The 21,042-nt window shown below is 43.2% G+C and overlaps 1 protein-coding gene across 1 annotated transcript in view; it reads left to right on the top strand.

The window, feature by feature from the left end:
- The first annotated feature begins 11,402 nt into the window (after positions 1-11,402).
- Positions 11,403-21,042, top strand: part of CAMK1D (calcium/calmodulin dependent protein kinase ID) — a 643,088-nt gene continuing 633,448 nt past the window's right edge. Inside the window, exon 1 of the mRNA XM_007935426.2 lies at positions 11,403-11,494. Coding sequence (XP_007933617.1) covers positions 11,403-11,494 — 92 coding nt within the window. The remainder of the gene's footprint in view (positions 11,495-21,042) is intronic.

The raw sequence follows: 21,042 nt of genomic DNA, 5'->3' as shown, positions 1-21,042 counted from the left end.
GATTTTTCAGTCATCTTGTATCCCTTCAAAAGCTGGACAATAAATAAGGAAGACAGAGATGAATCGATGCACTTGAATTATAGTGTTGGTGAAGAATATGAAATAAACCATGGATTGCTAGAAGAACAAACAAATCTGTCTTAGGAGAAGTATAACCAGAATGCTCCTTAGAAACAAGGATGGTCAGACTTCATCTCATATACTTGGCCATGTTATCAGGAGGGACCAGTCCCTGGAGATCATGGTTGGTAAGGTAGAGTGTCAGGGCAAATAAAGAAGACGCTCAATGAGAGGGATTGACACAGTGGCTGCAACTATGTACTAAAATACAGCCACGACAGTGAGGATGGTGCAGGACCAGGCAGTATTTCATTCTGCTGTGCATAGGGGTGGAACATATGGGTTGGAACTGACTTGATGGCAGCTAACAACAATAACATTTCCCCCTTCATTTTTCCTCTTTTTAGAAACACATTGAGAAGTAGAAGAATCACAGTGGTATTCAGGGACAATTTGTTGCTTTAAGGAGCATGACCTTTTTTTTTTAAAATTAAAAATGATAAGTTATATGCTTTTATTAAAAATACTGGCCTCCGTAGTTTTATTCTTTACAGATAAAAGCTGATGTATGCTTCTGGTTATAGATAAAAAGTTTTTCTTTTGAGTTAATGCCCACAGTGGCAAAATATTCTTAGGGAATGATGTATTGGTAAACCAGTTGCCATGGAGTTGATTCTGACTCTTGGTGACCCCATGTACATCAGAGCCCAGCTGTGCTCCATAAGCTTTCAATGACTGATTTTTTGTTAAGTGAATAGCCAGACCTTTCTTGCAAGTTTCCTTTGGGTAGACTGGAACCTCCAACCTTTCAGTTAGCAGTCAAGAGTGTTAAATAGAGCTTTGGTAGCATAGTGCCCAAGGCACTTGACTGCTAACCAGAAGGCCGGTGGTTCAAACCCACCAGCCACTCTTTGGAAGGAAGGTTGGGCAATCTACTTCTGTAGTGATACCGCCTCGGAAACCCAAGGAGGGGTCGCTATGAGTCAGGGCCAACTCGACAGCACATAATGACAACAACAACAACAACAAGGGACTTTAGTAGGAGCCAGCTAATTGATAAGTTTTCTTCAGTTAGAAAACCCCTGCCTGAAATAAGGACCTCATGAAATTCCAGGATTGTTTACATCTAATATAAAATGCAGCAATCTAGTGAAAGTCTTGTGGATGGATGTGTTTTTGGTAGGATATTTTTTCTTTTTAAGCCATTCATTTTATAAACCAGGCAAGAAACAAAGAGCCAGATGTGACAGCTATAAAAAAGGAAAGATTCATACTATTAATACCTTATGTTTATCTGCTGCCTTTCTTCTGAGAAGTCCAAAGAATTTTGCAGATGTTATCCATCCTCATATGTTATTCCCATTTGAAGAAAGGATTGGAAAATGCCTGAACTCAAGGAGTGTATTAGAGGTCAGGCAAGACGTTGGTTCTTTTATTCTTTACAACACCTTAATCTGGTTTGTACTTTGCATCAGTGCACCAATATTGAGACACACAGTGATGCCTTTCACCCAAGTCAAGTTATATATATTAATAAAAAAAAAAAAGAAAACCCTCTTGTACCTACTCGGTTGTTTTGTTGTAGCTCTAAGGCAAAAGCCTGAACGTGCAAACAGTTCTCACCAGGCCGACTGACAAACTCAATTACTTGTTGGCTTCTTTCCTACATCAAGATGTTTGCAGAGTCACTTGTGCGTGTGTACCCACCCACTCACCAATAACATGATTCCAGGGTTACAGCTCATCTGAACTGAAATTAAGATTCATGGAAGTGACCCTGACTCTTTCTGAGGCTTTAATGGTTGCAGGGATGTTCAAACAGTAGATTGTATTTCAGAATCCTGGATAATTAGGACATCTTTGGCACATACCTAGGAGTTCATCCTAGACTTAAGATTCTTGTAATTGAAATCTTTTATTAACATCAAAAAGTAGAATGGGAAGAAGGAAAAATGTAATTTTCCCTAGAGCTTCTGGCCCAAATTCCTCTACAAGGTGTATACTACTCTGCCATGGTTAAGGCTATACTCAACCAGTATCAGAAAGCAACCACAAGCCCATGCACTTTCTATGAGTGGCAGTGTACTGAAATGTACAGTGGGATGTGGGTATGTCTTTCACCTCTTACTGAAGCACTTACAAATATTCAAGACCCTTCATAAACAGATCCTTAAGGGTTTCTCCTGCCTTGTCTTCTGTCACTTCCTTCTCCATGCCTATTACATTGACCAGAGTACACACAACACCACTTCTTGACAACATAGCTTCCCAAGGTATCTTTGTGGTTGTTACTCATGCTGTTTGTAAAATATTTCTGGAGGACCTTCTGGGCACATTGTTGTATTGCACTTCCTGGCCCTTTTGTGATGAGGTGGGGCTCTGTTACAACTTCTGGCCATCAACTTGTGAATTGAAGAGATGTGTGTTGACAGAGCAGTTAATGGCCAGAGCAAGAGCTGGCTTGCTTTTCCTCTACCATGCTGTTATTGTTAGCTACTGTAGAGTTGGCCCCTGACTCATAGCAACCCAATGCCCAATGGGATTGGACTGTTGTGATCCATAGGGTTTTCATTGGCTGATTTCTGGAAGTAGATCACCAGGACTTTCCTTCTAGTCCCTCTTAGTGAAACTTGTTTAGTATCATAACAACAGTGAAAACTGTTTAGAATCATAACAACACACAAGCCTCCACTGACAGATGAGTGATGGTTGTGCATAAAGTGGATTGGCTAGGAATCAATACTGGGTCTCCCACATGAAAGGCACAAATTCTACCACTGAACCATCAATGCCTCTCATTCCTTCTGCCATAGAGACAACTAAAGTTCAAGTTAATTGTTGCTCCATCAGCAGAGCCCCCATTCAACTCATGATGGACTTGCAATGTGAGAGACAGACCTTTGTTATTACAAGGCACTGAGGTTTTGGGACTGTCACCAAGCCTACACTATTCTGACTGTAATGCCCATCTTTGATTTTTGAACTTTTACATGTGCTTTCCCTTTTGCTTGTAATCTGTACCCTCCCTTCTCTGATTGACAATTTCTTATTGATCCTTCAAGACCCACTTTAGAAGTCATCTTTTCTATGAAGCCTCTGCTGACACATCCAGGAAGTTGGACCTTTTAATCTGTGTTTCCATGTTCTGCAAACATCTACAGTAGTCTCAATAACACTTTATTCTTGTTTGTATGTCTGTCTGCCTCTTGTTGTTGTTATTTGCTGTTGAGTGCATTACTACTCATAGAAACCCCATGTATGTCATGGTAGAACTGCTCCATGGAGTTTTCAAGGCCTGTCTTCAGAGGCTCTGAGTCTCTTGAGGGCAGGATCTGTACTTTATTCAGTTTTGCAGCCCAAATGTCTATTTCAAAGCTTAGTACACAGTAGACAAGTCAAGAAATGTCTCAAAGAAATTAAGGCACTCAGAAAGGTTGAGGAACATAGTCAAATACAGCCCACAAGCATGAGAATTCATAGTCCTAATTCCCCAGATCTACCAGCACTGGCAACTTACCAACTATTGGAAGACATTTGTTACGACTGGTTTCTCTCCTTGCTCTAACAATATACAAGTAACTTATATTTCAAAAAAGTTTTCAAATATCTAAAATATTTGTGTTTCAAATATCTAAAATGGAAGTAAGACTATCTCTTTTACCAGGTTTTCTTCTGATAATCACACATTTTTACAAGAAAAGATCAGAAAAGATACAGGGTTTTGGAGAAAATCAACCTTCATGGGCAATTTTTTTGAGACCACTGTGGTTGTTTAGGTCTGGTTCTGCTTTTACAAAGCAGAATATTTGATTCAATGCCCTTAATTATAAATACATATATGTATATTATCAAACACACCTTCCTCAGCTTTTCAGAATTAGGTTCTCATATAAATTTGATGAGATTCTGTTTCACTTTCTGTTGATGAAGCGAAGTCCAGTTCTGGGTAGAAAATCAAGGGAGTGTCCCTATTTTGTTTAGGGCTAGTTCCCCATACAAGAGGCAGCATGTTTATTGTTGCAGTGCCCTTAATTTTATAAATGCATCTGTGCATATTGCCAAATGTACTTCATTGAGTTGTTAAGAGTAGATTCCTAATTCTAATAGGAACTGACAAGATGAAGTTTCAATGTCAGTTATAGAAGATGCAAAATCCAGATCTGGGAGAAAATTAGGGAAGTTCCCATCCTTATTTTAGGCCTAAGGTAGAAACAGGTTAATGTCCCTTAGGTAAATATTCAAAGGGGTAAGTTCATTTAAAGGGAGCTCTGGTGGGGTAGTGCCTAAGACATTTGACTGCTAACTAGAAGGCTGGCGGTTCAAACCTACCAGCCACTCCTTGGAAGGAAGACTGGGCAATCTACTTCCGTAGAGATATCGCATTGGAAACCCAAGGAGGGGTTGTTTGTTGTTGTTGTTACGTGCTGTCGAGTAGTCTCCGACTCATAGCGACCCCTCCTTGGGTTTCTGAGGCTGTATCACTACAGAAGTACATTGCCCAATTTTTCCTCGGAGGAGTGGCTGGTGGGTTTGAACAACCAAACTTCTGGTTAGCAGTCAAGTGCCTTAGGCACTACGCCACCAGAGCTTCCAGGAGGTGTTGCAAAGTTTCTTTTTTTTTTTTTCCTTCTTTTTCTAAGTTCATTTAAAAGTCTGAGTACCCTTTAAACTTGGAATAGAAACTAATACTGGAGGCCACCTCTCAGTTAAATAATAGATTGGCTCATAAAATAAACAATATCACTGTGAGTACAGTACTCTATTAAAAAAAATCATCTATGTGAATTCAAATGATCAACATATGTTGTTGTCAATGTGCCGTCATCTCTGACTGATAGTGACCCTATGTACAGGAGAATGAAACACTGTCTGGTCCTGTGCCAGCCTCATGATCCCTGCTATACCTGAGCCCATCGCTGCAGCCACTGTGTTAATCCATCTCGTTGAGGGACTTCCCTTTTTTGTTGACCCTCCACTTTACCAAGCATGACATCTTTCTCCAGAGAATGGTCTCTTCTGACAACATGACCAAAGTATGTGAGACGAAGTCTGGCCATTCTCTCTTCCAAGGAGCATTCTGGCTACACTTCTTCTAGGACAGATTTATTAGTTCTTTTAGCAATCCATAGTACTTTCAGCATTCAACATATACCCTAAAGCTAAGATGAGAAGGTAAGTGGGGAGCAGGGAGGCTAGATGAATGGAAATGGAACCATCAGAATGGAAATAAGGAGAATGTTGACACACTGTGAAAAATGTAACTAATGCCACTGAACAATACATACAGAAACTGTTAAATGGGAACCAGATTTGCTGTGTAAACTTTCACCAAAACCACAGTAAAATTGTATAGAAAAAATCTAGTTTTGAAAAATAAAATTTAAAAAATGATATGAATACTAAAAATATATGCATTTGGGGATCTAGCTGTCAGTTAACTCTCCCATTTTAGTTTTGAACGAGTGTATGATTCTCCTTTTCTTTATTAAAAGATGATTTTTACAGTATGGCAAAGAATTATCCAAGTTTGTCTGTTCATATCCATTTCTCTCCCTTCTTTTAACAGCTCAGAGTTTATCTGATGTCTTTTATTTGAACACCACTTTGACAGGAGATTATAGTGGAATAGTTAAGGGTATGGCTCTGGGGCAAGGCTGTTTGGGTCTTATGACCTTTACATTTTATGACCTTTGTTGTTGTTGTTGTGTGTGCCGTCCGACTCATAGCGGCCCAGACTCATAGCACCCCTCCTTGGGTTGCTGAGGCAGTATCACTGCAAAAGTAGATTGCCCAACCTTCCTTCCAATTTATGACCTTTAGCATGTTAACAATCTTTCTAAGTCTTAGTTTCCTCCACTACAAAATGGGAATAATGATATTATCTACTTTCTAGAATTGATGATTAAATGAATACATAATAGGTAAAGGACTCAGAATAGGGCCCGGCACATAACATGAATTCTGTATCAGCTGTTTTATGAAACTCTTATATCACAATTTCTTCCCTTGGGTATTTTATAGTTATTATATTCTGTTGTTGGCTGTGGTTGTGGTAAAGTCACTAATGCCTTTTTTCTCCAATACATGTGACTGTGTCATTTGGCTCCCACCACCCCCTGGAGTATTTACTTTTATTTATTTATTTTCCTTTGGAGATAAGTAGTTTTACTAGCGTAGGTCGTGGTGTCGGTCATTCTGTGCCATATATTTTCTGGTACATGATGTGACTGTTCAATCTGCAGATTAAAAAAGTGTTCTTTTCCAGAAAGTTTTCTTGACTAATGTCTTTAAATATGTTTTGTTCTATTATTCTAGTCTCTTCATAGAGGAAGCTGTTTATCTACATACTGAACTTCCTTTGTGTTTCATATCATTTTCTTGCTAATCCTTGCTAATCATTTCCATTTATTTTCCTCAGTATTCTTGATTTGTCCTCCATATCTCTTACCAGTTGTTTTTTTTTTTACCAGTTCTCCTTATGCTATTGCCAGTGTGGTTTTTATATTGTTGTTGTTGTTGTTATGTGCCATTGAGTCGGACCTGACTCATAGCGACCCCTCCTTGGGTTTCCAAGGCAGTATCACTAGGGAAGTAGATGCCCCACCTTCCTTCCGAGGAGTGGCTGGTGGGTTTGAACCGCCAGCTTTCTGGTTACCAGTCTAGTGCTTTAGGCACTATGCTACCAGAGCTCCCATTACAGCTGTTTTATTTTTCTACTTCTTTCCTGAGCTATTCTAGCTCACGCTTTAAGTACTTTTGTTGTCTTGACCTGTATCCCCTGAACTCCTACATCTTTGCTTAGATTCCTTGTTTCACATAACAAATGTTTTAAATTCTTTAAAAACCATGTTGTAATATAATTTTAAAATCTATTCTACAGCACTTTTTCTTATGTTGTTTGTCTGTCATTTGTTTTTCATTTTTCTATTTTTTCCCTTCTTTTTTTAACTGGAGGATCCCTGTAAAGATTTTGTGCTAGTCTCATATTGATTTTTCATTGTCTTTGAACTAGGTGACTTTTTTTTTTTTTTTTCATGAATGACTATTTGCAAGAGGTTCAGGTTCAAGAAGGAGGCTTAGTCATTTTCCAGGCTAGCGGAAATTCTTTTTGAATCATTCTCAGGTTCTTTATGACACAATTGTGGCTGAGGGTTCTTTTACTTTTAACTTCTTTGAGAAGAGATCTGAGACTATATTGCTGAGTCTCCCTTATCCAACATGTCTGACAGACTACTAGTTCGTAAAGTGGCAGGAATGTATGATTCTTGATTTAGCTATGCTTTTCCTTAGTGATGTCAGAGTACACAGGGTCCTTGGGTGGTGCCAATGGTTTGTGCTCCACTACTAAAGATTAGCAGTTCTAATCCACCCAGTGGTGCCATGAAAGAAAGGCCTGGTGATCTGCTTCCATGAAGATTACAGTCAAGGAAACTCTATGGAGCAGTTCTACTCTGTAGCACATGGACTTGCCATGAATTGGAATCTACTCAATGGCAGTGGGTTTGGTTTTTGGGTTGTGGTGCATGCATTCAACAATTTGTGTTAAACATGCTCTAGTAACTCCCTTTTAATTGTTTAAGAAAGAAATATACAATTTATGATGCTAAGGATTTTGCAGTATTTGTGAGAAAAAGCCACTAACATCAAAGTGCGGTCAAACCATTCATTTGATGGAAAAGATAATGTCCAACTTTTAATAAGGATTTTTTTTTTCTCTTCCTGCAATATTTCTTGTTGAGATTTAAACAAGTTTTTCATGTGGTATATATCTATATGAGGTCACATAGTTTGCTCAATGCATTTTGGTCCAAAGAGTTCTTAAGTTTTCAGTGACAAACTAATGATATTCTTTATAAGAATATATGTAAGAATAAAGCATTGGTTTAGGAGTCCTAAAAAAATCATCTAGTTTACATACCATTTTCCCTTCTACAACCTGTATTTTATAGCTCAGGTGGGTAAAGTGACTTACCTACAAACTTAGTGGCAGACCTGGGACTTGAGTCTGGTTTCCTAACTTGAAGTTCTTTCCAGAACCCTAGCTCACCTTCCTGGTTTATAACTTTAGGTATGATAGGCTAAATAGAAGTGATTTGGAAATTTTCAAACTCCATTTGTGCATTGTATTTAATTCGTGTTCATTTTCCCTCACCCCATTTGCCCAGTATTGAACCTGGACCACACAAACATGATCTATGGGCAGGAAAGTGGATGGAGAAGAGTTTGATAGGCATGTAACTAGGAAATCTTTAATGGTGGGCTATAAAAATGCCTCTTCTTTGGATCTTTAACCAAAATTTAAACAGCTTTAAGGAAATACAAGGACTAGGACATAAAATTTAGTAATCCAGAATATCTGGTAGTGTTTTCTGGAGAGGAATTTTTAGGGAACAGTGACCTTTTTACTGTTAGGTAATACTTTGTTGAGAATGAAGTTAAAGGCATAATAAAGGAAGAGGCTGGAAGCCATGGACTGTTCCCTTGGGGATAGGGGTGGGTGGGGGGAAATGGCAAGCTGGAGAAAATGATCAGGCGACCTGGAAAATAGTCCAACCTAAGGCCCTCAAGTCAACATAATTAGAGTCTACAGCACTAAGGCTTAACTCTTCTTAGAGAAGGTGGATTTTGTCTTTGTGGTTTCCAAGATCACTATCTTTCATTTTACATGGTGTCCTGTTAGATATGATCATAATAAAGCCAGACCGAATTCATCCTTGGCATTTATGCCTCATTCTTTGGGTCATGGGAGCTCTGGTGGTGTAGTGCCTAAGGCATTTGACTGCTAATCAGAAGGCTGGCCGTTCAAACCCACCAGCCACTCCTTGGAAGGAAGACGGGGCAATCTACTTCCGTTGTGATACTGCCCGGAAACCCAAGGAGGGGTCGCTATGAGTCGGTCCGACTTGATGGCACATAATAACAACAACAAACATACCCAAGCTAGAGGAGCTTACAGTCGTGGCCACAGAGCCATGTGCAACTTTTCCCCCTGCTTTCTCCTCATTTTCACTGCTTCTGGAAAACTGCCTTCTATGACAGAGAGGGAAAGAAGGAGAGAGCATCAGCAATTTTTTCAATTCTAGGGAGAAAAGCTGAGACTGAGAACAGAATGGTGAGCTCTGGAAGCTGATCCTTAGGCAAAGGGACAAGTGTGGAAGTTGGATTTGTCGATTTAGCCCGTGTTTCTAACAACCAAGTAAACCCCTATTTGCTCTCCTCAGCTCGGACAGCCTTAAGCTAACAACTTTTGAAAGATGGAAACAGCGCCGAGGTGCGAATGGATCAAGGAAAGGGGTGGAGAGCCGCCGGACTGATTGCTTCCATGAGAGCACCCAGCTTCTCATCCAGCCTGTCATGAGGCAGAAGGCGCTGGATGAAGCCTCTTTTTCAAGGAAGGAGTTTTTTTTTTTTTTTTTTTCCCTTCCCTTTTACTGTGAAATTGGAACAGTCGTGGGAAAGTAGGACAGGTGTCACCAATCCAGAAACAGGGCTGTTAACTCAAGAAAAAGGGCTCTAAAGGAACAGTCTTAATACAAAGAAAGCTAAACATTTCCAATCAAGAGGGACTCCCTGCAAGATGGGGACCAGGGATTGGGCAGTGAGCTACCCTCTGGCAGGTGGACGTTGGGAGAAGGGTGGGCAGGCCAAAGGTGCAACTTAAGAGATGGGAAGCCCGAGAAAATTCTTCTGGCTAGGTTTTCTAGCTTGCAGTTTAGAATGTTTCCAGGTACACGCACCTAATCTGGGTGTGCAACTCAGCCAGGTGCAGGTGGGGTTCAGATGCAGCTCTCCGAAGACTATATGGGACAATGGGCTGCGGGCTATTGCTCGCGCGCAGACGTTCACTTTCCACAAAGTCTCTTGGTTTCAGTAGAGGCCGAAGAGCTTCGGGAAGAGAGGAAGAAAGCTGGAACAAATAGGAGGAGCCAAGCGTGAGCGAAGGCCCGCCCAGGCCCCCGGGCGCCCGCCGGTTGCTCTAGCCTGGCTCCCGGGCCGCCCCAGCTGCGCGGAGACCGCGCGGAGCAGTCCCGGAATTCACCCGCCACACAGGCCGGTAAATAAACTCGGGAGTTTTGCTCCCAAGGGGAAAAAAGAATTGCTTGGCACGTCCTGCGCGTTCCCGCCCCCCGAAGCTCCTAAGGCTTTCTCCCGTTTACTAGTCCTTCCTCACCACCCCCGTCCCTAATTTGACACGAACGTGGATTTTGGTGCAGTGCGAAGTAGCTCTAGTCACGGAGTCAGCAAGGGACCGACAGGCTTGGGGAACGCCAGCCGCCTGCAGGCGATGTGGGCTCGGAGTCAACGCCCACCTCCGCCTCCATCCCTGCCGCCGTTTCCCATCGTCATAACAACCGGCCCCCGCCCGTCCGCCTCCGGGAGGAGCCGGGCGGCTGCGGACCGCTCGGGCTCTTGCCGGGGACGCGCGGCGAAAGCGCCGGGGCTGGGTGAAGGCTCGTCAGCCCCCGCCCTCGGCGCCACGCAGTGGGGCGGGCGTGCACCCTCCCTCGTCCTGCCGCTTCCGAGCCGAACGCAGAGGCGCCCCCTGCGGCGGCTAGGAAGGAAAGCCCTCGCGCCCCCAAGATTTGACTGCAGAATTAATAAAGCAACCCAAGGGGCTGGGAGTCTCCCATATGCGCTCCGGCTCCCCACACCTGCTCGGGTCCCGCGCACCTGCCCTCTCCGGGGTATTAGGGTTGATGCGGGTCTGCGCGCAGCGGCCAGGGAGTCTTGCTAGGCCGCCGACAGCTGTTGCCCTCCGCGCCTAGGGCACGGTGCTCCGGTGGAGCAGGACATCCCCGAAGGCGGCAAGGCGCGAGAGGCGGGGAGGCAGCCGGGGCGCACAGGGAGGGCGGGGAGCGTGAGGGAGTAGGAGGGGGAAAAGTAGGAGGGAGGGAGCGGGGCGGTCGCGCAGGGAGGGAGGAGAAGGGAGGAAAGAAAGTAGCAGAAAGTGAGGTTTGCTGCAGGCGGCAAAGGAACCCTTCAAGCGGTGGCGGCGGAGCAGGCGCCAGCAGCCGCGGCGGCAGGAAGTCTGTGCCAGAAACGAACAGAAATAAGAGCCAAAGAGGGACCGCGGCGGCGAGAGAGTGAAAGAGGAAACTGCAGAAGAGGAAGCTCAGCCGCAGCGCAAAGTCTGCCTCTGGCTCTTCTCTGAGCATCCCCGCGCCACCCGCCCCATCCTTCCCGAACCTGCTAGCCTTCGCTCGCGCCACCTCTGAATCTCCGGCCGCCGCCCCCTGCGCTCCGTTTGCCGGGCGCCCCCTCCTCAGAGTCCCCATCTCCGGCCCTCGCCTCCCCCGGCCCCTCCACCTCGTCGCGCTCCCCACACGCCGCACTCGTCTGCCATGGCCCGGGAGAATGGCGAGAGCAGCTCCTCTTGGAAAAAGCAAGCTGAAGACATCAAGAAAATTTTCGAGTTCAAGGAGACCCTCGGAACGTAAGTAGGGACCAGGGAGAAGAGGGTGGATGTGGCGTCGGGTGCATAGGCGGCTCCTGCTGCCACCGCCGCGGCTGCAGCAGGAACCAGGCTAGTCGCCGCGTCTTCATTGTCCTGTTTTGGCTCTGTGGAACCCCCCACCCCGTGCGCCCAACGTGGGTCTGCTCCCTCGGGCGCGAGTGGGCACTGCTGCTGGGCGGAGGGAGAGCGCTGGGTTTTCAGAGAACAGCCCACGCTGGCAGGCGACTTTCCACTTCCCCTGACACTGCCACCTTCTCGACTTGTTTTTCCCCACGCGTGACTGTGGGCTGAGCATGGTGGGTATTTCTGTTTACTGAATGTGTGTGTTTACTCACCGTGTGTATGGCCACACTGTGTCGACGAGAGATGTGGTCACGAGAATATCAGGTTTCTGTCATTTCCATTTCTGTCCTTACATCATATATTCATATAGAATTGATATTTGCACGTATGAGATGTAAGCAAGACTTTGAATAGTCACGCAATTATAGGAGGAAGGAATTTCTCTGTGCTCAGGGTCACATGTGGGCAGATCCTTGCCAAAGTGTATGCACATTTCACATAGGCTCAGCTGCACACATGGGGGTGCGTTTCTCCATGGGAGGGTCTGTGAGTGTCGCTGTACAGGCGGTTTTCTCTTCAGGGCTGTATTTAGTCCGCTGCTGATGGCTGCGTCTCAAGAAAGCAGAAATAATCAGAAGTCGATGGCATGAAAGCTCCAAGCATGTGCTGCTCAGTTCAGCTGCTGTTCCCTTTCTGCTCTGGAGTTGGGTTTTGTTTGTTTGTTTTGGAGTGCCTCAGAATAGGTAGGAAGAATGACAGTGAAAAAGAACTAGGCACTGCTAAATGAGTCTGAAGTTCAAGTTATTTTCTTCCCTCCGATGATTGTATTTGTTGTTGATCGGTCTTTGTTGTTGTCAGTATATATATTCACACATACACTCACACACATAGACACACATGTTATATGAACCCAACATTTTCCAGAGGTTCATTATTGAGGTGTTGATTAGGCTGGGAAGAAAAAGGAGGAGTGTTTGATGGGATAAATCAGTGTGATGTTGGATGCTGTCCACCCCCCACCCCCAACCACATTTTTGAACCCAGGCTGTCTTCTGCTCCATATTCAGGGTCTCCTGCAGTTAGCTGTTCAGTCCTTTTTCTCCTCATATCTGCAGTGGGTCCACCAGAAAGAAAATGTGAAGATAGTATATGCATTGCTAGCTTTGGTGCTGAACCTGGGGGAAGCACATGTGCTGAGGACTAGAATAGGGTCTTCCTGCTGTTGCAGCTGTGCTTTAGGGAGGACACCTGTGGGTATAGATGGGCTGAGCTGCTTTTGTTCAAATAGAAACAGAAAAATCAAAAACCAAACCCACTGCCAACTGAGTTGATTCCCACTCATAGTGACGCTATAGCATAGAGTAGAATTGCCCATAGGGTTTCCAAAGCTGTAAATCTTTATGGAAGTAAACTGCCGCATCTTCTCCCATGGAACAGCTGGTGGGCTCGAACTGCTGACCTTTTGGTTAGCAACCAAATGCCTTAACCACTATACCACCAGAGGTCCTGGAAACAGAAAGAACAGCTTTTTAATAAAGAGGAGTTTGGAGCTGCCTCTCAGCATAGTCAATCAATGACTGCTTTTGGTCAGAACTTTTGAAAATAGCCATTGAGGTTCATTTGAGTTTGGAGTTGTGACTCTCAGGTGCTCAAGTTCCTTAGAAACAAGAATCATGCCCTTGGTTGTCTTCTAGAGACTGATACTGTGGCTGTGGATGAGAGGGCTGGAGAGTGTGGAATCCTGTCTTGTGAGAACACATTCCTTTGCATTACCTATCCCTACCTAAACCCCGGAAACTGGTCCTTTGGCTCACAGCTTCCAGGCAGACTGATGCAGTCTCCCCTAAATGACTCCTGCTCCACAGGAGAGTCCTGCAGCCACTCCTCTGCAGTGGCCAAGCTGCTGAAGCTCAGTGAGCTGTGGCTTCATTGAGCAGCTCCTCCTGCTGTAGCAAGCATTGCTGTTGGGGGCTGATTGCAGGTGGGTCCCCACTCCCCCATGAAGGATGAGGATTTGCCTTCTGGTGCCAGAGGAGAGTGTAGAGCTCTTGCAGAGCAGCCTTTTAGATTCTGGTCACATTCCCAGTGAGTTTTGGGTGAGGGTCCCTGTTAGGTCCCAAAGCTTTGTCTTCTGCCTTGGAAAGAATTCTTTGAAAAGAAACTTCCCATTGAGGTCCTATAGTATTGGCAATGGTTCTAGAGGAACAAAGCACAAACAATATAATAATTAGATCAAGGTGTTTTCATTCAGTGACATAATAGTAGTGGTACTTATAGCTGACATTACTAAATGAGAACCAAGTGACAGGCATTCTGTGTGCCTTGCATTTAAATTAACTTAATGTTCATAATAACTGTATGAGGTAGATATTTACTATTATGTCTTATTTACACTTGAGAAAACTAAAGCAACAGAAAGATCACATAACTTGCCAAAGGTTAGCTAGCGATTAAGTGGTGGAGCTGATAGACAAAGCTAGACAGAGCCAACTCTTATCCATATGGGGTTGAGCCACTTTGTAGATTGTAATAAAACCAAACTCACTGCCGTCTAGTCGATTATGACTCATAGTGACCCCTCCTTGGGTTTCCGAGGCGGTATCTCTATGGAAATAGATTGCCCAGTCTTCTTTCTGAGGAGTGGCTGGTGGGTTTGAACCACCAGCCTTCTGGTTAGCAGTCAAATGCCTTAGGCACTATGCCATCAGAGCTCCCAGATTATGTAATAGCAAAGTTTTATAATAATTTACTTTACTTTACTTTAGTATTTAGAAAGCTAATTCCAATATGAATGTAAAGAAAACATAAGTAGAAGGTAACCTGTTATTTAAATATGTAAGCATTTCAAAGCTAAATATAAATGGCTTTTGCATTATCAAAGGAGCTCTGGTGGCATATTGGTTAAAGCATTGGGCTGCTAACCAAAAAGTTAAGTGGTTTGAAACCACTGGCTGCTCCACAGGAGAAACATGGGGCAATCTGCTTCTGTAAAGATTTATGGCCTTGGAAACCTGTGGGACAGTTATACTCTGTCCTAAAGAGTCGCTATGAGTTGGATTTGACCCAACGGCAGTGGGTTTGGTTTGGTTGTGCATTATCAACATCACTTTATCTCCTTGAACTTTCTAGAAGTGGTCCCAAGTTAAGGATGCCTGCCTGTTTCACCCTGCACCAAGTCCAGTGATCTTGGCCTGAGTCTAAATATGGACGTCACTTTTGATCCATTCTGTGTAGATTTCGAGTCTGGGCTCTTTTCTTGTTTGTAATGGAACTTAGTGTAAGACAAAGACATCAGCAGTTAAGAATGGAATTCATTTCCAAAGTACTCTGCAGTTTCATTAATTTTGTTTGTCACACCTTCATCATATGTCTTTAAGATTTTCAGTTAGGAAAGCCCTGCTAGAAGCAAGACTGTCAGCTTGCAGTGTTAAGATGTTTTTTAAATAAAGCAATTTAAAGGCCTCAGGAGCACTCAGCCAGATTTTGTATTCTGATATTTGCTTGCCTTATCTAGGTGCCTTTCCTTGCAGAGCACATTCAAGTGTTCAAAGCTGGGGGTAAAGCTATTCAATTTGTGTGATTAGAAGGACCTCGGTGGAGCGTGCAGGCCAAATGGGAGTGAAAGTTGACCCAAGAGGTGGGAAAAGAGATTGAGGAAGGGAAGGGCAGTGAAGGGACCAGTGTTCATGCTTTGAAGACAGGGCTTTAATGCCCCTCTGAATTGGGCTTCAGGAAAAACCTTTTAACCCATGGACTGCAGTTAAGCCTCTTTTCAAAGGGAATCCCAGAACCTAACTATGTCTTTGAATTAGGTGGTAAGACTTAATTACTGTTTATTAATGAACAACATGTTTTCAGATCCTTGGCACACTGTGAGAGCAAATAAATGTTGTGTAACAGCAAATTAGAAATGGTAAACATTTCTTCTGGTGTGTTTGCTGAGGCTGTTAAGGCCATGTTTCCTCTAGAAATCTTTCACTGACTTCTGAAACAAAGTGATTAAAATAAATTACTTGGAGAAGTATATGAATGGGAAGAAAGCTTTGGTGTGGTGTCTAGGAGGCACTCTAAACACATGGAAGTCACTACGATAATTTCCAGGCTATGAAATGCACCTGAATAGAGAAGGCCTTGGTACTTCACACAGCACAGAATGACTTTCCAGTCTATCTCATTTCCCTTGGAGTATAGGAAATGGCATAGCCTAGAAAAGATACCTTCTTGTCTGTGGCTATGAATACGTGTTTTTCTTATGAGGTGTACATTTTAAGATGAAGTAATTACTCCCTGTAGGTGGGGGACCAGACAGTGTAGATTTTGAGCCTAGGTATCAGGGGTCTGGCTCAGTCACTAATGGGTTGGATGGATGACCTGTAGCTTATTAGTTGCTCACCTTACCCTCTCCATATCTTAGCCTCCTAATGTCTAAAATTTGGGGGGTGTGTGTGTGGCTGTAGAGGGGCTAGGTGATTTTTAAGTGCCCTTTAACCCAAAACTTTTGTGTCTCACCTTTGCAAGGATGGCACTGCTTAATGATTTCCTTGTGTAGCTACGTGCAGCTCATTAATGTTTGTTGTTTTTAACTGCTGTCAAGTTGACCCTAGATTCATGGCAACGCCACACACAATGGAACAAAACACTGCTCATTCCTGTGCTATTCTCACGAGTGGTTAGAGATCACGGACCATTGTGATCCATAGGGTTTTCATTGGCCAATTTACAGAAGTGAATCACCAGGCATTTCTTTCTGCTCTGTCTTACTCTGGAAGCTCCACTGAAATCGGTTCAGCATCATAGCAACACATGTCTACACTGACAGGTGCTGGCTGTGCACGAGGTACATTGTCTAGGAATTGAAACTAGGCCTTTTGTATAGAAGACAAGAATTCTGTCACTGAACCATCACTCTACCTACTCATTTCTGTGTGGAGGGACAATTTTGTGCCTCTGCTAGTGGCAAAGTGAAATACCTCAGGATTGGAGGCCTTATCTTACTTAATGTCAATAGCAGGGGTCCTCTTTTTTATTAACTGAGTGCCTGCTGGGTGCTGCTCTATGAAGAATATAAATACAAATTTCTGTGGAGCAAGCACTGTATTTTTGCACCAGTTTCTTACTTACACTGTTTACTCTGAAATTGCTCAATAAATACACCTGTTGAGGACATGAATGATTGATTCACTTGAAAGCCCAAGTGGAAAACAGACACAACCTTCCTTTCCTTTATGGGCATTGGGAGTAGGGGAGAACACAAAGCCACTTGAAATTGTTTGTACAAATGACTGACTCATTTAATGGTATTTATTCTGGGATTGCTTAGAATTTTACCATCTGTGAGAAGCATTTGAAAAAACATTACAAAGAGAAAAATAGGGATGGGAGGCCTCTAGTTTCTATCAGAGGGTGTCTTAGATATGATATTTGTTAGAAGTTTGGAGTTTTTGGATCCTCTTTCTTTTTTTTGGAGACATGATAAAAATTTTGCCTCTTGTACATAGAAACAAATCTGTTGAACACCTGCTATATTAATAATAACAATAATAATAAACCCAAACCCACTGCTGTTCATTCCGACTCATAGCAACCCCCATTGGGTTTCCGAGGCAGTGAATCTTTATGGAAGTAGATTGCCCCATTTTTCTTCCATGGAGTGGCTGGTGGGTTTGAACCACCAGCCTTCTGTTAGCAGTCAAATACCTTAGTCACTGTGCCACCAGAGCTCCTTGCTGTATTAATAGGCACCAGGTTTATAACAGTGCACATGTGGATTAAAATGCCTGCTGTCCTGGTGCTTACATTCCACTGGGAGACCTAGACAATAAAAAGGATAAATAAGTCAAATGTAGATAGACTATGTTATATAGCATATACATTGTTGTTGTTAGCTGTCAGTGAGGCATCCCCCGACTCATGGTAACCCCATGCACAATGAAGTGTGCACCATTCCTATGATCTATTAAGGATCAGATCATTGTGATCCACAGGGTTTTCACTGACTAATTTTTGTAAATAGATTACCAGGCCTTTCTTTCTAGTCTGTCTTAGTCTGGAAGCTCTGCTGAAACCTGTTTATAATCATAGCTACTACTGACAAGACAGATGGTGTCAGTGTATGAGGAGCATATAGAAGGTGAAAAATGCAGCAATGCCTCATAGCATACACATTAGGGAGAAAAATAAAGCAAAAAAAAAAAAAAAAAGGGGGGGGGGATTTTGCTAAGGGTGGTGATCATAGTTTTGGGTTGGATAACCAGGGAAGGCCTTGCTAAGAAGCTGATAATTGAATAGAAATCTGAAGAGGCCTTGAGAATTTCTGAAGGTTGAGTTTTCCAGACAGAGAGGACAACATGGGCAAAGACTCGGAGGTGGGAATGTGTTTGAGGCAGAGTGACTTCAGGGAGCCCAGTGTGGCTGGAACTGAGTGATCAAGGGATAAAAGAGGCCTGATGAACTGGGGAGAGGGTAGTAAGGCAGAGGGCATGTGGAAGGGTCTTATGGGTCACAGTAAAGAGTCTGGCTTTTGCTGTAAGAGAAATGGGGAACATTGGAGGGTTTTGAACAGAGGACTGACTTGATTTGACTTAGTTTTATCATGATTTCTGTAGTTACTATGTTGAAAATAGACTCTAGGGGCAGAACAGAGGCAGGCAGACTAGTTAGGAGGTTTTGCAACAATCCAGGTGAGAAATTAATGGTGGTTTCCACCTAGGAGGAAGCTGTGGAGGTGGGGAGAAGTGGCTGAATTCTGGATATATTTTGAGGGTAGATTCAGTAGGATTTGCTGATGGATTGGATGTTGGGTGTGAGATTTTCCAAGGATTGGGGTTGGAAGAATGGTAAATTTCATAGCTTGGTTCTGCTTCTCCCAAGTATTTTTTGAGCACCTTCTCTGTCTGGTCATTGCTCATCTGTCCAGTCTTTGGGAAGTTCTTGGGAACAGTTTGAAGGGCAGCCTCATGCCCTTTGGGCATCTGTTATCCCTTTGTGAGTGACTCTTACATTTTAAGGTCACACTCCTTGTAAGGGCTTATATCTGGAAAGGGCTTTTGAACTACATTCTCCTCTGTCACAGTGGGAAAGTCATAATTACAATCTGGAAATGTTAATACTAGGAAGAAATGTTTTACTTCCTGTGAAAATATTGCTTTTTCTTTTTTTTTTTTTCCCCCGCCTTTAGACTTATCGATAGGAAGAGCTTGGTCACTTTAGCAAGTAGACCCATAACCTAGAATTCTCCCACTTGATTTAGAATTTAAAGCTCAAACATTCAGTGGAAAATAACAAACAAAAGGACACTTACCTGCCCCTTTCTTTGATAGGATATTTGCAGAGGAAAAGCCAAATGTTTTTCTTTATTAAGAAAAGAAAAACTGGAGTGTCTTTATTGACTAGTAGAGAGGGGTTTGGAAATTAGACTTCTGGGTAGAATATGTTCCTAGAGAGGCTAATGAGAACTTTGTCTCAAGTTCAAACATGGAGACTCAATGAATAGCAGTTATGCTTGGCTGGTGTCAGGTGGACATTTGTATGCTCTCAGGGGGAGGATTTTAGGGGTTAATTCATTGGATTTTTCTTTGGCTAGGTCTCCATAAATCCCTTTAATCTTTCCTTTTCCACATATAAATCTCCTTAAATCCCCTTCAATCTCTCTCCTCCTACTCCTCTGTCCTCTGGGAAGGTTTAGGCATTATTCCAGTGGGAGATTGCCATGTTGGTCAGTTTGCACACACAGGGTGACAGACCCCAGGACCTCCTGCCCCCAGTCCTTATCCTGTATCAGATTTCAGAGCAATCGTCTGGGAGCCCAAAACCCTGGGGACACATTTCTTTCTTCTTTTTTTTTGGAGTGTGTGTGGGGAGGGGAGGTAGGAGGCATATTTTTTGAAGAAGGGATTGATTGTGGTGGCCAGCACGAAGCCTGGTGTCCCAGTCACTGACCCACATTCCCTTTCTGACTTAAGATGGTCAACTAAATGCTTATGTGGCTAAAACAGGAGGACACGTGAACTCTGGGAGAAGTGCCAACTTGTTCTTCATCCTCAGTTCATGTTGGTTGTGCCCTATTGACTTTCTGTGGCTCAGGAGATCACTTTTTCCTTGGCTAATTTTTTATAGAAACCATTTTATTTTTTTCATGTTTATTATTCAGTGTGTGGATTATTCAGGCTTCAGTCAGACAATGGGTAACCTCCAATTGGATGTTGCTGGCCAAGTTTATTCCATGGCAGACCAAGTTCATCCCATATGTCCAGCTAACAGCTGTGTGCCTTGTGCTGTTTTTCCTAGTATTTCAGCAGGACTCAGAGGTGGAGGGATTGTGGCCCTTGGTTAACATCAAATCTTGAAGGCAGACCTTTAAGATCCCATATTTGCTGAAGCCAGGTAAACCACATTTGGGAGACAATGAGACTTAATAGAAAGATAGTTCCAGCACTATTCACAGCTGTATCTAATCACTGAGTTAATGTGGGAATGGAATTTGCTGCCTTGTGGAATTATTGTAAGGATTCAGTGATGTATATGAGGTACCTGGCACATAATTGGGGCTGAATAAACAGTAACTGTCATCAAGCTCTACTTGCCTTCAGCAGCTGTGGTTGACCACACTTAGATATTCAAAACCAGTACCAGTAAGAACATGTTGGTATCTGTTAGAAATTAATATTTGGAAGCTCTTCTTGTAAATATGCAGGATAAAACATATTTAACTTCCAAAAAAATTGATTTAAGAAATCATAAACAATTCTTCACTGAGCCAGGGAAGAACAATTGTTAGTTGTTCTTCAGTTCAGCGAGTAGCTAAGAATGGATGCTGAGGTCACAGAGACATGGGTGCAAACCTTGAGTCCATTACATCCTAGCTGTATGGCTCTGGGCAAATTATATTATCATTCTGAGCCTCTCGTCCTCATCTGTGAAATGGGATAATGATAGTACCTCATCAAAGGATTATGGGGGTGCTTAAAAGAGGATGATGCGAACCATTTGATTCTGCTCAGTGCAGGCAAGTTCTCTCTCATTAGTCACTGCTGTGTGAGAACACTGCTCCTCGGAGGCCATTTGCACAGATTTGGAGGTACATTTAGCCATTCAACATCGCTCCCCACTGGAGGGTGATTAGTTCATATACTGGTAGCATTAATCAACAGACTCAGTCTGAAACTTCTTCTGGGCTAGCTTGTGTGTTGGAGTGACCTAGTTTGCTATATATCACAGGCTCATTCCCTTAGTTATCTCATCAGCACTGTCTCTCTGCACCTTACCCTGCACCCTGAACCTTTTTTTCCCCCTAATCTGTCCCCATCTACAGCTTGTGCAAGAATCTTTTCTTTTCTTTTTAATTGTGATTTGGGTGAAGATTTACAGAGCAAATTCACTTTCCATATAGCATTTCACATATACTTTGTCTCATGACATTGACCACAATTTACCACAATGCAACAACTCCCCTCCCACTTCTTCCC

This window comes from Orycteropus afer, unplaced genomic scaffold (genome assembly GCF_000298275.1).
Source record: "Orycteropus afer afer isolate SDZICR_OR568_19922 unplaced genomic scaffold, OryAfe1.0 scaffold00028, whole genome shotgun sequence".
Lineage (NCBI taxonomy): Eukaryota > Metazoa > Chordata > Mammalia > Tubulidentata > Orycteropodidae > Orycteropus > Orycteropus afer.
The sequence above is the reverse complement of the archived record's forward strand: the minus strand, read 5'-3'. Positions and strand labels throughout refer to the sequence as shown.